Genomic DNA, 18,661 nt, shown 5'->3' with positions numbered 1-18,661 from the left:
AAAGAACCGACAGCCAGAAATCTCTGTATTCAGAAACTCTCAACTCTTTCACTCCAGGTCTGTGCCCAGGAAGCACTATGCCCCTACTTCCTCTAGGAGTTGTGCTCACAACTCCTTCTCCTGGCTTCTCTGCTCCTGTGATCCGGAGGTGCCTGGGGAAGTCTTCACTGAAAATGCCAAGGTCAGGGCAGACTGCAAAAAAGGAAGATACTCCCCAAACTGGTGGTTAACACTCAAGATCTCTGCAGGTTTCAGAGTAGCAGTCGTGTTAGTCTGTATGCCCAAAAAGAAAAGGAGGACTTGTGGCACCTTAGAGACTAACAAATTTATTAGAGCATAAGCTTTCGTGAGCTACAAATGCATCCGATGAAGTGAGCTGTAGCTCACGAAAGCTTATCCTCAAATAATTTTGTTAGTCTCTAAGGTGCCACAAGTACTCCTTTTCTTTCTGAAGATCTCTGCAGCAATTCTGCAGATGCTGCAACAAAGTACCTCTGAGTAGGCCAGCTCCCTCCCAATTCTTTTGTTAATTTTATTTAGTTCCTATAATTTATAGTCCGTGAAAGAGAGTGTGACGTTACACCCCATAATTCTTTATAGAAATATGCTTATGGCTGTAAATATGACAAAACTGGAATATGTTTTATGCTAGATATGCCATATAACATATCTCTGCAAAGCTTATGATCTACTGGATATATTCATCCCATTTGCATGCATGTATCATTTTTGTACTCAAAGTTATGAATATTGGCTCTATCCCCAAGGAGATGCCTGAAAGAAACTGGATCAAAGGACAGTAACTACAGGGGTGTGTGTGATTGCTGGACGCAGACTAGGAGGAAGTCTAGTCTGTAAAAGAGGCTTATTGGAACATCTCTGAGGTGAGATTTACCTGCATTTAGTTTTTTCTTGTATTAGGCTTAGACTTGAGTGTTTTATTTTATTTTGTTTGGTAATTTACTTTCTTCTGTCTGTTATTACTTGGAACCACTTAAATCCTGCTTTTTGCATTTAATAAAAACACTTTTTACTTATTAATTACCCCAGAGTATGTATTAATACCTGGTCGGGGGCATACAGCTGTGCATATCTCTGTATCAGTTTTATAGAGGGTGAAAAATGTATGTGTTTACCCTGTATAAGCTTTATACAGGGTAAAACAGATTTATTTGGGGGTTATGGACCCCACTGTGAGTTGGGTATCTGACTGCTGGAGACAGGAGCACTTCTTAAACTGTTTTCAGTTAAGCTTGCACCTTGTGGGGGACATGGTTCAGACTTGGATCTGTGTTAGCAGCTGACAAGCGTGTCTGCCTCAAACAAGGCAGGGTACTGAAGGCAAGGTACTGAAGCTTGGGCTAGCAGGGAAAACAGGCTCAGAGGCAGTGTCAGCACATCGGGTGGCAGTCCCAAAGGGGGTTTCTGAAACCCAACCGGTCACAGTGGCTTAGCTGAGCATGGTCTGTGCACAGCTGATTGCTTTGAGACATTGGTAGTGATTTTAAGTGAGTTCTGGGTGTGGTGGCTGGAGAACAGACTAAGTGGTTACTGGTTTGTTATTTTCTGTTTGCTTATTTCGGGTAAGGGAAATAGTGACAGAAAAATAAGGAAGATGAGTAAGAGTGAAGATCAAAAGAAGCTAAAACTGCAGAAATTGCAGACTGCCCAGAAGGGCTGGGCACTGGGAAAGTCTCTGTTAACTAAGAAGCCCCTGAGCTGGGTGCATCTCAGTTTCAGTGAACTACAGAGGGGGTGTGGCCCAGCACAAGAAAACAGGAAAATGACTACCAGTGAGGCAGCTGCTGAAGTAGAGCTGACCAGACTGGAAGCAGAAGAGAAGGCAAAGGACCAGGAGTTATAATTGAAGCTCCAAGAAGCAGAGGCAACTGTGCACAGAAGGGCTCTGGAACCAGAGGCAGCCAGGGAAGAAGCTGCCCACAAAAGGGCTATGGAAGCAGAGGCAGCCAGGGACAAATGAGCCCTGGAGTTAAGAGACAAAGAAATACAGGCCCAGATTGAGGCCCAGAAGCATGAACTGGCTGTTATGGAGTGGAGGAGACAAAACCCACCAGCTGGTGGCCCCACTTCCCCAGAAATACACAAATGGGAATAAAGAAAAGGAGTACTTGTGGCACCTTAGAGACTAACAAATTTATTAGAGCATAAGCTTTCGTGAGCTACAGCTCACTTCATCGGATGCAGTGAGCTGTAGCTCACGAAAGCTTATGCTCTAATAAATTTGTTAGTCTCTAAGGTGCCACAAGTACTCCTTTTCTTTTTGCGAATACAGACTAACACGGCTGCTACTCTGAAACAAATGGGAATGACTATGTCCATGGTATGATGAGTCCAGTGACACTGCCAAATATTTCATCACCTTTGAGAGACTGTGCACCCTCCATACAATTCCTAACGATCAAAAAATGACCACATTGGTAGCAAAATTGACTTGAAGAGCTCTGGACATATTCAATAAGATGCCTCTTGATGATGCTTCAATCTATGGTAAATTTAAGGAACTGGTTTTGAAACTGTCATAAATATAAAGAGAAGGGTAAACACCTTTAAAATGTCTCCTGGCCAGAGGAAAAACCCTTTCACATGTAAAGGTTTAAGAAGCTAGGATAACCTCTTCTCTTAACAAACTGAATGCTTTTTCATTATTCTTAAGATCCAAGGGTTTTGGTCTGTGGTCACCTATGCAAATTGGTGAGGATTTTTATCAAACCTTCCCCAGAATGGGAGGTAACATGTGGGAAGATTTTTTGGGGGAAAGATGTTTCCAAACGGACTCTTTCCTAATCATAATCATAATCATAATCATAATCATAATAATAATACCAGTTAGATATTTGGTGGTGGCAGCAAAAGTCCAAGGGCAAAAGGTAAAATAGTTTGTACCTTGGGGAAGTTTTAACCTAAGGTGGTAAAAGTAAGCTTAGGAGGTTTTCACGCAGGTCCCCACATCTGTACCCTAGAGTTCAGAGTGGGGGAGGAACCTTGACAGAAACAGTTTCAGATTACACCTGAAACCTACAGGATTAAATTCAGGAATTTTAAGCGGGCATCTGGATTGAGTAATGTAGCTTATGTAAATGAAATGAGAGATTTTTTTCGATAAGTGGGTGAGGGGAAAAGGCATTACAAGCTTGGAAGAAAGCTTGACAAAGCCAGCTCCTGTCCTGTGATCATCTGCCTGAGAGAGGGGAATGTTCCACCTGTAACAAGGAGGCTGTCCGAGATGCTGACTGCCAGGAAGTAGCAGGTCGGCAGGGGACAGGCCCTGGTCTGGGGTGCACAGAAACATATACCTCAAAGGGGGAAGTTGGGGTCCTGGTAACCTCTGTGGTGGGAACAGACCCCAGGGACTCTGTAGCTGGAAGCAAGCCAAACCTGAGGGAAAGAGGGGGATTTTTCTGGCCAGGGAAGGGTCTGTCATAGCTGGTAGCTGTCAGCCCACAGCTGGACCAGAGTAACCTTCCCTTTTGGGGGACGCAGGAGAGCCCAGAGAGGGAAGTCCAGATGAAAGGTGAGGGGTGGATCGGAGAGGTGCCCATCCAGCAGACCTGTTGGTAACTGAGGAGATCTTACTGATCCAAAGCACTCCATTAAAGAATGATATTCCTGATATCCTTATAAAAAATAACACAGTCTCTTCAAGGCTAGTGGGAGAAAATCTCTGCACTTGGAAAGCTTCACAACAGGGAAGGGCGGTGGGCAAGCATGATTGCAGTGCCCCCTTTCCTTGCCAAAGCCTCAACACATGCCTAAATTAAAAGCCTTCTCCAAGGGGCAGAAGAATTGGCATCAGAGCACCTACCAGGGTACACAAAGGAGTTGGGAAATGCAATAGACACTAAACAAGCTAAATTGTGTGAACAAAGCCTGTCCGCTGAAGATGTCCTGTTAATCTTGTGTCTTTTGCTACTTCATCTCTGGGTCAAGACAAAGGAGATAATACTTGTGGTAAACCCTTGAAACCTAACCCAGGAGGTTGCTCCTTTAGCTGAAGGGGTCGGAGTTGGGGCAGACGTGTTAAGTGCTGGGGGTCTTGAATTCAAAAGCTGCTGATCCCCATGGTGCGTGTGTGTGTGTGTGACTGTAATTCAAGACAATAGCATGTACCTGCTGAGAAGAGAGAGAGATGTGGTGGCATTTCCCCATTGATAGAAACTACCAGCATTCGGGAAATTTTATACTGAGATGTGTGATCTATGGGGTATGATTCCTGAAGCAACTGGGAATACCTGAGCTCAGAGAGCCAGGACACCTAATTAATGCATTCAGTGAACCAAAGCCACCTTGGTATAATTGGTGCCCTGGGGATTAATTTGTCGACTCTTCCCTACTGTGTTATTAAATGATGCAATTTCTACTGAAGTTACAGAGTATGAGGTTAGGGGTATATTTCATCCTGCTGTTTTCAGTGCAAGCTGGGTACTGTGAAGAGCTGATCCACAAAAGGTTTTTTTGTTTTTTTTTGTGGAGACTGAAATCTTTTTGCTTGGAAATACTATAGGGGTGCATCAGATACCACACAGCACCAATCTCTTCCATGTTCTTGGCTCCCAGGCTGGACTACATCCCCCTTGATGGATGATGGTCCCTCCTCTTGCTGAAATGCTCTGGAACTTCACCAGCATCCCACAGCCATGGTTTAGGAAGGAGGAGTGTTTGGTATTTTTATGAAAATCTGATAGTTTCCAGGGAAAAGATAATTTCATGGAAAAAATAGTTGAAAGGAAAATCCAATAACCCATCAAAAAAAATTCTCAAGAAAATTTTTCAAACAGCCTTAGGAAGAAATTTGGAATCAAAGGAAGAAAAAATTAATTACATCTGAAAAGTACCAATTCTTTGCAGGTTTAGCTGATATCTTCTCAGTCATTCTAGGTTTCAGAATCACCTCACTGTCCTGGCCCAAATAGGTCGAATGTAAAACCTGTAAGACATGTAAGAGTACTCCAGATTATCCATCAATTTATAGAATGCCAATCACCGTGGTATTCTATGTCCTTCCCTTGCTAGGTTACTCTCCAAAATAGGAAAGATAGATTCACTCATTTTTGCCTGATGGAGACCACATGATGACCAGAGGAGCTCAGGAGGAGACCACAGCATGCTCCGGACTTCTGCAGTTCAAAAAATTCCTCTTGCATGCATGCTATCTGCGCATGGAGTGCAGCTTTAAGATGTTAAATAAATCCATGAGTCAACTAGAAATAGTCATGCACTGATCATAAATATTAATACAATATTTTTGATAATGTATGTGAAGTTATAAGATAGCACTGTATCATGTTATTTATACATGTTTGAAAGTGCTTCCTTTATCTCTTCTGATGCAGTGAATCAATGGGGAGGCAGAGAGAAAGAGAAAGAGAGAGAGAGAGAGAGAGAGAGAGAGGTGTCTTGGGATGTCTTGCAAACTGGTCTGTCTTAAACAAAGAAATGTGTGCTCTGCTTAATTTTGTATCTAAACAGTAACCAGAGTCATCAAGCAGGAAGGGAAACAAAGGATGCCCAAAAAGATGAGAAAAAGAAGCAGGGAACATCCTTCTACATAGACATTTTTTCTTCTGGTAACTAGGTGGAAATGTTTCTCAAAGGGGGGATAGGACTAATAAAAGAAGGGGAAGACATCCCAAGGAGCCGCTTTCTCTCTCTCTCTCTCTCTCTCAGCCCATTGATTCACTGCATCTGAAGGCATAAAGTAAGCAGCCATTGGACAGGGGGTGTGTCCTGACGTAAGCAATGTGGTCAGTAAGAGTGCTGCAAGCATGTGGTGAGGAAACTTTTGCTTTGAATTTCACATCATTTGTTAACTTAGGCACAAGTTGCATTTTAGCTTTATTTTTCTTGTAACCATGTCTGACTTCTATGCCTTCTCATTTGCACTCGTAAAATTTATCTTTGTCGTCAATAAACTTTGTTTTATTGTTTTAACTAATTAAGTGTGTTTAAATAGAAGTGTCTGAGAAGCTAAGTTGCAGGCATATTAATGCTATTAAAGAAATAATGGACAATGTAACTTGCATTGTCCAGGAGAGTATTGGGCAGCACAGGACATGCATTCCTGGAGGGAAATCGAAGATTGGGGAGTGTGTTGGGATCACCCTGCAGTATAATCAAGGGTGGTGAGAGCCTGAGTGTCACCCAACTATTCCTGGCCAGGCTGCAGTTACACACAATTGCTCAGAGTGTGATTTGCATGCTAGATGGTTGTTTGTGAGTGGCCCAGGTGGAAGCCAATTCAGCAAGGCATTACAAGGTTGCAGGCAGGTGTGACACAGCTGCTGATTAGCCTGAGTTGGACCCTGGTATGTCACAGCCACCACCTAGAAAATATCCCAATAATACCAAAGGTGTGGTACTGACTGACAGTACTCTTCAGCTGACAGGAAAGAGTGAGGTCACCATCGGGATGGGCCCATGCACTGAACCATTGCTGCAGATGGACAAGGAGATTGTGATCATCACCTTCCCCCCAAGGAGATCCATGGCAGGCCCAGTGATGACTCTTCCCTTCTTTACTATGGAAGGAGAAATTATCCCCCATGGGTGTGCAGGCTTGGCTGATATTATCAGTGTTCTGGGGCATGTCAGTGCCCCCTTCTCCTAAGTGGTGCCAACCTGTGAGGTATTGCAGCATTGATTGTATTAGGAGGAAAAAATTGATGATCCAAGTTACCTATATTGTTTGCTATAATCCGTGGTGGAGGGGTTACAAAGAATGTACAGGTTTCAGAGTAGCAGCCGTGTTAGTCTGTATTCTCAAAAAGAAAAGGAGTACTTGTGGCACCTTAGAGACTAACAAATTTATTAGAGCATAAGCTTTCGTGAGCTACAGCTCACTTTCCACCAAATGCATCCGATGAAGTGAGCTGTAGCTCACGAAAGCTTATGCTCTAATAAATTTGTTAGTCTCTAAGGTGCCACAAGTACTCCTTTTCTTTTAAAGAATGTACACAAAGTCCTGCTTCCCTGAACACCAGTAGAAAGAACCGACAGCCAGAAATCTCTGTATTCAGAAACTCTCAACTCTTTCACTCCAGGTCTGTGCCCAGGAAGCACTATGCCCCTACTTCCTCTAGGAGTTGTGCTCACAACTCCTTCTCCTGGCTTCTCTGCTCCTGTGATCCGGAGGTGCCTGGGGAAGTCTTCACTGAAAATGCCAAGGTCAGGGCAGACTGCAAAAAAGGAAGATACTCCCCAAACTGGTGGTTAACACTCAAGATCTCTGCAGGTTTCAGAGTAGCAGTCGTGTTAGTCTGTATGCCCAAAAAGAAAAGGAGGACTTGTGGCACCTTAGAGACTAACAAATTTATTAGAGCATAAGCTTTCGTGAGCTACAAATGCATCCGATGAAGTGAGCTGTAGCTCACGAAAGCTTATCCTCAAATAATTTTGTTAGTCTCTAAGGTGCCACAAGTACTCCTTTTCTTTCTGAAGATCTCTGCAGCAATTCTGCAGATGCTGCAACAAAGTACCTCTGAGTAGGCCAGCTCCCTCCCAATTCTTTTGTTAATTTTATTTAGTTCCTATAATTTATAGTCCGTGAAAGAGAGTGTGACGTTACACCCCATAATTCTTTATAGAAATATGCTTATGGCTGTAAATATGACAAAACTGGAATATGTTTTATGCTAGATATGCCATATAACATATCTCTGCAAAGCTTATGATCTACTGGATATATTCATCCCATTTGCATGCATGTATCATTTTTGTACTCAAAGTTATGAATATTGGCTCTATCCCCAAGGAGATGCCTGAAAGAAACTGGATCAAAGGACAGTAACTACAGGGGTGTGTGTGATTGCTGGACGCAGACTAGGAGGAAGTCTAGTCTGTAAAAGAGGCTTATTGGAACATCTCTGAGGTGAGATTTACCTGCATTTAGTTTTTTCTTGTATTAGGCTTAGACTTGAGTGTTTTATTTTATTTGTTTGGTAATTTACTTTCTTCTGTCTGTTATTACTTGGAACCACTTAAATCCTGCTTTTTGCATTTAATAAAAACACTTTTTACTTATTAATTACCCCAGAGTATGTATTAATACCTGGTCGGGGGCATACAGCTGTGCATATCTCTGTATCAGTTTTATAGAGGGTGAAAAATGTATGTGTTTACCCTGTATAAGCTTTATACAGGGTAAAACAGATTTATTTGGGGGTTATGGACCCCACTGTGAGTTGGGTATCTGACTGCTGGAGACAGGAGCACTTCTTAAACTGTTTTCAGTTAAGCTTGCACCTTGTGGGGGACATGGTTCAGACTTGGATCTGTGTTAGCAGCTGACAAGCGTGTCTGCCTCAAACAAGGCAGGGTACTGAAGGCAAGGTACTGAAGCTTGGGCTAGCAGGGAAAACAGGCTCAGAGGCAGTGTCAGCACATCGGGTGGCAGTCCCAAAGGGGGTTTCTGAAACCCAACCGGTCACAGTGGCTTAGCTGAGCATGGTCTGTGCACAGCTGATTGCTTTGAGACATTGGTAGTGATTTTAAGTGAGTTCTGGGTGTGGTGGCTGGAGAACAGACTAAGTGGTTACTGGTTTGTTATTTTCTGTTTGCTTATTTCGGGTAAGGGAAATAGTGACAGAAAAATAAGGAAGATGAGTAAGAGTGAAGATCAAAAGAAGCTAAAACTGCAGAAATTGCAGACTGCCCAGAAGGGCTGGGCACTGGGAAAGTCTCTGTTAACTAAGAAGCCCCTGAGCTGGGTGCATCTCAGTTTCAGTGAACTACAGAGGGGGTGTGGCCCAGCACAAGAAAACAGGAAAATGACTACCAGTGAGGCAGCTGCTGAAGTAGAGCTGACCAGACTGGAAGCAGAAGAGAAGGCAAAGGACCAGGAGTTATAATTGAAGCTCCAAGAAGCAGAGGCAACTGTGCACAGAAGGGCTCTGGAACCAGAGGCAGCCAGGGAAGAAGCTGCCCACAAAAGGGCTATGGAAGCAGAGGCAGCCAGGGACAAATGAGCCCTGGAGTTAAGAGACAAAGAAATACAGGCCCAGATTGAGGCCCAGAAGCATGAACTGGCTGTTATGGAGTGGAGGAGACAAAACCCACCAGCTGGTGGCCCCACTTCCCCAGAAATACACAAATGGGAATAAAGAAAAGGAGTACTTGTGGCACCTTAGAGACTAACAAATTTATTAGAGCATCTCTGAGGCCTGGTTTATGCTTAAAAATTAGATCAACAGAGCTCCATCACACAGGGCTTGGAAATTTTTCACACCCTGTGAGAGGCAGTTAGCTTGTACTAACCCTCAGTGTAATTCTTTCAATGACCGAGCTACTTCTTCTTGGAGACGTAGATTAACTACATTGAAGGAAAACCCTTCCATCAATGTGGAAAGCGTCTACACTATGGTGCTGCTGTGTATCATAGCTGAGTAAATGTAATGGCTTTGGTATAGACATTCCCTGAATCAATGGGGGAGTTTTCTCCCTCCCTATTTAATCAATTTATCTCTCCTTTTCCATTATTCTTTTCCCTTCTTTGGTATAGCTCTTTCCTTCAGGAAATATGTTCAGAAAAGTTGAAATTTCTCATCTAAGGATGATTCCTTACTTTCCTTCCCATGAATGGCCTACTGTGATTTCAATTAAATGCCAAAATGCTCTAAAACTGACTTATTTGCCCATGTCTTGGTGGTATCTCTTTGTTTTTCCTCCTTTCACTTACAATGAGTTTAATGCGGAAGCTATACCGTCTCAGAACCATAAAAATCAGACTAAGAGTTAAACTTTTCCCTGTTTGCTAATCATACAAACGTTACCCTTAATACCTCTGGAGCTGCTTTCTGGGATGACTTTGAGATTTGCTCCCTGGAGCATCTTTGCTTCCAGGACTACAGGTGTGCACAGTACATGCAATTAATGGTGTTGCCTTCCTTGTGAAATGGAACACAGAGGGCCAGAGCATCAGCTGGTCCGGATCACTCTCTCTTCTGTGCGGGCTTGTGAACATGATACAAAACTGAGGTGACTGTATTCCACTTAATGTGCTGGTCACCACTCCAAAAGTCTCTTTAAGTAATTTCCCAGCGTTGGGACACAAGTGTATGTAGAAATGAGTGAATTTCTGCCAGACTGATCATAGAATCATAGACTTTAAGGTCAGAAGGGATCATTATGATCATCTAGTCTTACATCCTGCACAACACAGGCCACAGAATCTCACCCACCCACTCCTGTAAGAAACCTCTAACCTATCTTTGAGCTATTGAAGTCCTCAAATCATGGTTGAAATACTTAGGTGCAGAGAATCCTCCAGCAAGTGTTTCTGCTGCAGAGGAAGGTGAAAAACCCTCAGGGCCTTTGTCAATCTGCCCTGGAGGAAAATTCCTTCCCGACCCCAAATATGGTAATCAGCTGAACCCTGAGCATGTGGGCAAGATTCACCAGCCAGACACCAAGGAAAGAATTTGCTGTAGTAATTCAGATCCCACCCCATCTAACAACCCATGACAGGCCAATGGGTATATCTACTGCTAATAGTTGAAGATCAATTAATTGCCAAAATTAGGCTATCCCATTATATCATCCCTTCCCTAAACTTATCAAGATTAGTTCTGAAGCCAGATATGTCTTTTGCTCCCACTGCTTCCCTTAGAAGACTGTTCCAGAACTTCACTCCGCTGATGGTTAGAAACCTTCATCTAATTTCAAGTCTAAACTTCCCAATGACCAGTCTATCATGTTGGAGCTGCAGAACGACAGCCAAAATGTACAAAATGTTGGCTCAGGGTGCAATCTGCATGCTAGATGGTTGTTTGTGAGTGGCCGCAGTGGAAGCCACTTCAGCAAGGCATTACAAGGTTGTGACACAGCTGCTGATTAGTCTGGGTTGGACCCTGTTATGTCACAGCCACCAACCTAGAAAATATCCCAGTAAAACCAAAGGGGTGGTGCTGACTGACAGTAGTGTTCGATTGAAATGAAAGGGTGAGGTCTCCAAAGGGATGGACCCATGCACTGAACCATTGCTGCAGATGCACAAGGACATTGCGGTCATCTCCTCCCCACAAGGAGATCCATGGCAAGTCCAGTGATGACTATTCCCTTCTTCACTATGGTAGCAGAAATTATCCGCCACGGGTGTTCAGCCTTGCCTGGTATTATCAGTGCTGCAGCTCCTAAGTGGTGCCAACCTGTGAGGCATTTCAGGATTGGTTTTATTAGGAGGAAAAATTGATGATGAAAGTCAGCTATATTCTTTGGTATAATCCTTGGAGGAGGGATGTCAAAGAATGTACACAAAGTCCTGCTTCCCTGAACACCAGTAGAAATAACCTACAACCAACTATCTCTGAATTCAGAAACTCCCAAGTTTGTCACTCCAGGTCTGTGCCCAGGAAACACTATGACCCTACTTCCTCTAAGACTCATGCTCATAACTCCTCCTCCTGGTTTTCTGCCTCCTATGACCCAGAGGTGCCTGGGGCAATCCTCACTGAAAATGCCAACGTCAGGGCAGGCTGCAAAAAGGAGGATACTCCCCAAACTGGTGGTTAACACTGAAGATCTCTGCAGCATCTCTGCAGAAGATGCTGCAAAATATCTCCGAGCATGCCAGCTCTGTCCCGATTATTCTTTTCTTAATTTTATTTATTTCCTATCATTTATAATCTGTGAAGCAGACTTTAGGAATAAAACTGCAAAGCAAAGTCTCGGGGGGGGGGGGGGTCAGGATAGGACAAGAACTGATGGACTTCAATTGCAGAAAGGGCGGTTTAAGTTGGACATTAGGAAAAACATCCCAACAATGAGGGTGGCTATGCACTGGAATAACTTGCCTAGGAAGGTTGTGGAATCTCCACCACTGGAGATTTTAAAGAGCATTTTAGACAAACACCTGTTAGGGATGGTCTAGATAATACATAACACTGCCATGAGTGCATGGGAGTGGAATAGATGACCTCTCGAGGTCCCTTCCAGTGCTATGATTCTATAATCTATAATTATTATTATGCACTGGGAGGAGGGGGTCACCAGCCTGAGCTGTGGACAGGGAGTAGGAAATGCACCTCTCTCCACTTGACATTCAGCTCCACTGTACCTCCCAACACATGCTCACACACAGTGCCCACTGCACACCAAGAACATACACACATAATGCCCAGTAAACACACACAGAGAGTGCGCACTACACACAACACACACAGTGCCCACTTCGTACAACACACACAGTTACAACTCTACACCAAAGACACACACACAGCCTGACAGTGAGCTCAGTCAGAATGCAGAATAATCTCTACTGGGAAGCTGGGACAGCTGGAATATTTCCAACTCGCCTGAACAAAAAGAACCAAAGAGGACACTGCTGAAAAAGCAGGGAGGTAGGACTAGATTTCCCAACTCGTCTTTTACATCGGCAGCTTCTCTGAGGCCTTATTTATGCTTAAAAATTTGATGAACAGAGCTCTGTCGCACAGGGCGGTGAAATTTTTCTCACCCTGTCCGAGGCAGTTAGCTTGTACTTACCCTCAGTGTAATTCTTCCATTGACCGAGCTACTGCCTCTCGGGGACGTGGATTAACTACATTGAAGGAAAAATCCCTTCCATCAATGTGGAAAGCATCTACACTACGGCACTGCTGCACACCAAAGCTGAATCAATGTAATGGCCTTAGTGTAGACATTCCCTGAATTGATGGGGGAGTTTTCCCCCTTCCTCTTAAAGCTATTTTTCTCTCCTTTTCCAATCACTCTTCTCCCTCCTTTGTAAAACTCTTTCCTTCTTTTCATACGTAAATATGTTCAGAAAAGTTGACATTTCTCCTCTTACAATAATTCCTTCCTTTCCCTCCCATGAACGGCTCACTGTCATTTCAAATAGAGTCTGAAATGCACTGAAACTTACTTGTTTGCCCATGAATTGGTGGTACCTCTTTGTATTCCCTCCCTTCACTTACAATGAGTTGAGGATGGAAGCAGTACCTGCTCAGAACCCTGCAATCAGAACCGTAAAATCAGAGTTGAATCTTTCCCAGTTTGCTAACCACATCAGCATTTTCCTTAGTACCTCTGGAGCTGCTTCCTGGGATGACTTTGAGATTTGCTCCCTGGAGCATCTGTGCTCCCAGGACAAAAAGTGTGCACAGCACGTGCAATTAATGTTCTTCCCGTGACTTTCCTTCTTGAAATGGAACGCACAGGGACAACGAATCACCTGGTCTCGATTGCTGGCTCTCCTGTGAGGCCTGTTCAATATAATACGAAACTGAGGTGACTGTATTCCCCTTCATGTGTTGGCCACTGGTGGTTACCACTGAAGATCTCTGCAGCATCTCTGCAGCTGCTTCAACTAAGTATCTTCAAGCATGCCACCCCACTCCCTCCCTCCTGTCATCTGATGTGCTGTTTTCCCTGTCAGCCTGGGCCTCCAGAACTCTGCCTTGTTGAGCCAGACACACTAGCCTGCTGCAAGACAGACCAAGGGTCTGGGCCACACTCCCAAAACTGCAGATCTAGACTGAAACCACCTAAGCAGGATACTTGTCTCCAGCACACAGATATCCAGGTCCCAAAGGGATCTAAACCCCAAATAAATCCATTTTACTCTGTATAAAGCTGTTTAATGGTTATTAAATTAGTTATCCACAGTAGAACAACTTTGAAAGGAGAGATTAAGAGAAACCCAGACTGGAATAGCACATGACTCGGGGGCTGGGATGTTTTTTGGAATGCAGGAAACCCAAGTGCATAGTGTGTCAGGTTCAGTCAAAGAGACCCCCTTTGGGACCGTCAACTGATGTGCTGAAATTACCTGTGAGCCCGTTTTCCCTGCCATCCTCAGCCTCCAGAAGCCTGCCTTCTTGAGCCAGACACACCGGTCTGCTGCAACACAGATCCAGAGTCTGGGTCACGCTCCCAAAGCTTGGGAGATCTATACTGAAAAAAACCTCAGAATGATACCTATCTTGAGCACGCTGATTCCCAGCTCTCAATGGGCTCTAAACTCCAATAAATCCATTTTACTCTGTATAAAGCTTATACAGGGTAAAATGATACATGTTTGCCCCCTTTATCAGTTCAAGAAAGATATGCACAGCTGTTTGCCCCCCCCAGGTAAAAATTACTCACACTGAGTTTATAAACAAACAAAAGTGATTTATTAAGTATAAAAAGTAGGATTTAAGTGATTTTAAGTTGTAACAGATAGAACAAAGTAAAATGTGCAAGGCTAAGCGTAATACACTCAGAAATCAGTTACAAATGTTATCTTCTCACCCTAGTTGTTATTTAAGGTAAAATCCTTCTCAGACCAGATGCCTTTTCTTACCTGGGTCCAGCTTGTTCTCACCCACCCCTGTGGTTACAGTCCTTATGTTTCCTGGTGCTTGCAGGTATCACTGTGGGGATACCTTAAGCCAGTTGAAGCCACTCATTGTTTGCTTCCCCCACTTTATACAGAACTTTCCCCAAGGTGGGAAAACTTTGCTTGGAATTCCACCCCCCTCAGGAAAAGTACCAGCTTCACGTGGAGCTCAGTATCTGGTGACATGGACACATGTCACTGTAAGACACCAATCTCCATTCTTCCTGGTTTATCACACATGTACAGAGAAACGCTTGCAGGTAAACAAAGCCATTCACAGTTCATTGATTCTGAAGCACCTTTAAAGGCTTCCATTTAATATGTCTAAATCAGTAATACAAGTTAATATCTTATTCTCCTAATTCCAGAAATAAAAATAATCCATGTAAACAAATAGGATGAACACACTTAGTGGATTATAAGATTTATAATGATATGTTACAAGGGGCACTTAGCATAAATCATATTCCAGTGATGTCATATTCATATGCATATTTTCATAAAGCATATGGAGTTCAATGTCACACAGAGCTTTGCCCAGCACTGGACAGAAGGGGAATTGAACCTGTATCTCCCACCTCAAAGGGGAACACCCCAACTGTTGGGCTAAAAATTACAAAGGGAAGGCCCACCACCGCCTCCTACAGTGGCTATGTTGCGACCAGTATCAAAATCCTCCACCACACACAAACATTGTTTTGGGACAAACCTATTAGGAGTATTTGCAACACATTTGTGAGTAGTTTCAGGTCAATCCAAATGGTATTATTTTTGACAATAAATGATTAGTCCAGAAGAAATTTACTCATTTCTAGACACGTTTTGTGTTCCAACGCTGGGAAATTACTTAAAGAGACATTTGGAGAGGTGACCAACAAATAAAGTGGAATACAGTCACCTCAGTTTTGTATCATGCTAAAATGACCTCAGGGGAGAGACAGCGATCCAGACCAGCTGATTCTCTGCCTGCCTGCATTCCATTTCCACAAGGAAAGACATGGCAACGACATTAATTCCATTTCCTGTGCACAACTGTTTTTCTAGAAGCAAAGATGCTCCCGGGATCAAATCTCAAAGTCATGAAAGCCAAATTTAAACTCTCTGGCCAAGGAAGCAGCTCCAGAGGTATTAAGGGTTACGCTGGTGTGGCTAGCAAACAGGCAAAGATTCGACTCTATGTCTGATTTTAGGGTTCTGAGCAGGTACTGCTTCCGTCCCTCTTAACACATTGCAAGTAAATGGAGAAAAAACAAACAGGTACCACCAAGTCATGGGGAAAGAAGTAAGTTTCAGAGCATTTCAGCTTTTAGTTGAAATGACATTCATGGGAGGGGAAGGAAGGAATGATGCTGAGAGTAAAAATTTCTGAATATATTTACCTATCAAAAGAAGGAAAGAGCTTTACAAGGGAGGGAGAAGAATGATGGAAAAGGAGACAAAAATCACTTTAATGGGAAGGGGGAAAACTGCTTCATCGAATCAGGGAATGTCTATACTATGGCCAATACATTGCTCAGCTATGGTGTGCAGCAGCGCCAAAGAGTAGATGATTTCCACATTGAGGGAAGGGGTTTTCCTTCGAAATAGTTAATCCATGTCCCCGAGAAGCAATAGCTAAGTCAATGGAAGAGTGACACTTAGGGTCAGTGCAAGCTTACTGCCTTGCACAGGGTGTGAAAAATTTCCCCGCCCGGTGTGACAGAGCTCTGTTGGTCTATTTTTTAAGCCTAAACATCAGAAATGATGTTGAGGGAAAAGACCAGTTGGGAAATCTAGTCCTATCTCCCTGCCAGGCCAGCAGAATCCCCTTCGGTTCTTTTTGTTCAGGCAAGATGGAAATATTGCATAATATAAGCTGTCCTACTCCCAGTAGAGATTATTCTGCATTCTCATTGAGCTCAGTGTCAGGTTGTGTGTGTGTGTTTGGTGTGCAGTTTGCACTGTGTGTGTTGTGTGTAGTGGGCAGTCTGTGTGAGTTGTAGTGGGCATTGTGTGTGTATGTAATGCACCTTCTGTGTGTGTGTGTGTGCATTTGGTGTGTATTAGGCACTCTGTGTGTGCATGTGGTGGGGGGTACAGTGGAGCTGAATAGCAAGTGTTGGCAGGTGTGTGTCCCTTGCCCTGCCCAGTGCTCTGGCTAGCGTCCCCCCTCCTCCCAGTGCAGGGCTTCTTTTGCGATCATAGAATCATAGGACTGGAAGGGACCTTGAGAGGACATCTGTTCCCCTCCCCTGCACTCACAGCACAACTGAATATTATCTAGACCATCCCTGACAGGTGTTTCTCTAACCTGCTCTTAAAAAGCTCCAATGGTGGAGATTCTACAACCTTCCTAGGCAAGTTATTCCAGTGCATAGCCACCCTCACTGTTGGGATATTTTTCTTAATGTCCAACCTAAATCACCCTTCCTGCAATTGAAGTCCATGGGTTCTTGTGCTATCCTCCACCCGCCCTACACACACACACACTCTCTCTCCCTCTCTCTCTCTTTTCCAATTTTATTCCTAATTTTATTCCTAAAACTCTTTGTAACTGGTTGGGTCACATAAACCCCTTTGGAACTGCTACCCGATGTCATGAGATGTGAAGGTGAACATTTCACCCTTTGGGTTAATGCCCCTAGCCACCAGCTTATAAAATCATTCTCTCTCTCTGGCCCTGTGATGCTTCCCATGTTTTCTCCACTGATCTCAGTTGGGGCCTGCAGACCTTGTAGGAATAGAAAAAAATTAATAATAATAACAATACAATATAAAACAATACTCCCATGGGCTCTGCAAATTTACTTTGTAATGGGCTGGGAATTGAATTCACCTATTTCTATTCCCATGACTAAACCAATACAGAGTTAAATAGATTCAAGAACTGGTTAGGAATTTATTCATTGCTTTCCTCAGGGCGTCCTTCACATCCGTGTTCCTCAGGCTGTAGATGAGGGGGTTCAACATGGGGATCAATAGTGTGTAAAACACTGAGGTCACTTTGTCTATGTCCATGGAATAGCTGGAGGTGGGACGTAAGTACATGAAGAAGAGGATGCCAAAATACAGGACCACAGAGGTCAAGTGGAAAGTGCAGGTGGAGAAGGCTTTGTGCCGGCCCTTGGCAGAGTGGATCTGTAGGATGGTGGAGATGATATAGACATAGGAGAGGAGGACAGTCACAAAGCTGCTCACTGTAATGCAGCTCATGGAAGCAAACATCACAATCTCATTGATGCGTGTGTCAGAACAGGAGAGCGCCAACAGTGGGAGGACATCACAGAAGAAATGATTGATGATGTTGGAGCTGCAGAATGACAGCCGAAATGTACAACACGTGTATATCATTGAATCCACCACGCCCACAGCGTATGCCCCAGCCACCAGCTCTTTACAGAGCTGCCTGGACATGGTGACCCTATAGAGCAGTGAGTTACAGATGGCCACATAACGGTCATATGCCATCACAGCTAGCAAGAGGCACTCAACATCTGCAAAAATGATAGAGAGATACATTTGCATAGCGCAGGCAGTGTAAGAAATGGTTTTCCTCTCGGCTAAGAAATTCATCATCATGTGAGGGGAAATTATCAAGGAAATACTGAGATCACAGAAAGACAAATTACTGAGGAAAAAGTACATAGGGGTATGGAGTCGGGGATCAGTTGAGATTAACAAGATCATCCCCCCATTCCCCACCAGGGTGATACCATAAATCAGTAGGAACACCAGAAACAGGGGAACCTGCAGCTCTGGACAATCTGTCAGTCCTGAGAGAATGAACTCCGTCACCTCCGAGTGATTTCCCTCTTTCATCTCCTCCGAACAGAGATCAGGCTGCTGCAGAGATGTGGGTAGGTGGCTGGTGCAGAAAACCTGTCTCTTCTCTGTAGTGAAGTAAGTGATGATAAATGGAGATCAGTTTCTCAATGGACATCAGTACCCGCTCAGGGAAGGGCTTAGTCCACAGAGGCAGATGTTCACAGCTTCTCATTCCAGGTGTTTGATAAAATGCACACACTGTGCAAATACAGTGACAGGCAAGTTAATCATGCCCCCACACAAACACTCCTGTTCACTAATCCAAACAGAAAACAGTAACTTGTGACTCTGCTGTGAGAGAATCAGTCTGAAGAGATGATTCCTTAGCTAAAGAAGGGCTGAGAGTAAAGGAATGTTAAACTTTCCACACTCTTTGGGCAAGGGGAGCTCTGTGGCTTGGCATGTCCGTTTGGGCTAAAGTTGCTTCCTGTGCTAATTTAGCTTTTTGGCATTTACTTGAGCCTATATGAAAACCCAGAGACATCATGGGAAGCCCTGGCTTCAGTGTCTCTGTAACTGCCGATT

General features: G+C 43.8%; 1 protein-coding gene across 1 annotated transcript; it reads right to left on the bottom strand.

Annotated features, from left to right (window-relative positions):
- Window positions 1–17,191: 17,191 nt before the first annotated feature.
- Window positions 17,192–18,154, bottom strand: LOC119857131 (olfactory receptor 1019-like). Its single transcript, XM_038405595.1, has one exon. The coding sequence runs from the start codon at window positions 18,128–18,130 to the stop codon at window positions 17,192–17,194; it is 939 nt and encodes a 312-aa protein (XP_038261523.1). The 5' UTR covers window positions 18,131–18,154.
- Window positions 18,155–18,661: the final 507 nt, after the last annotated feature.

This window comes from Dermochelys coriacea, chromosome 6 (assembly GCF_009764565.3).
Source record: "Dermochelys coriacea isolate rDerCor1 chromosome 6, rDerCor1.pri.v4, whole genome shotgun sequence".
In the NCBI taxonomy this organism is placed as follows: Eukaryota; Metazoa; Chordata; order Testudines; family Dermochelyidae; genus Dermochelys; species Dermochelys coriacea.
The sequence above is the reverse complement of the archived record's forward strand: the minus strand, read 5'-3'. Positions and strand labels throughout refer to the sequence as shown.

Excerpts from the sequence above, each read along its gene's own strand:
- LOC119857131 (XM_038405595.1), bottom strand. The coding sequence starts at position 18,130 with ATGAAAGAGGGAAATCACTCGGAGGTGACGGAGTTCATTCTCTCAGGA.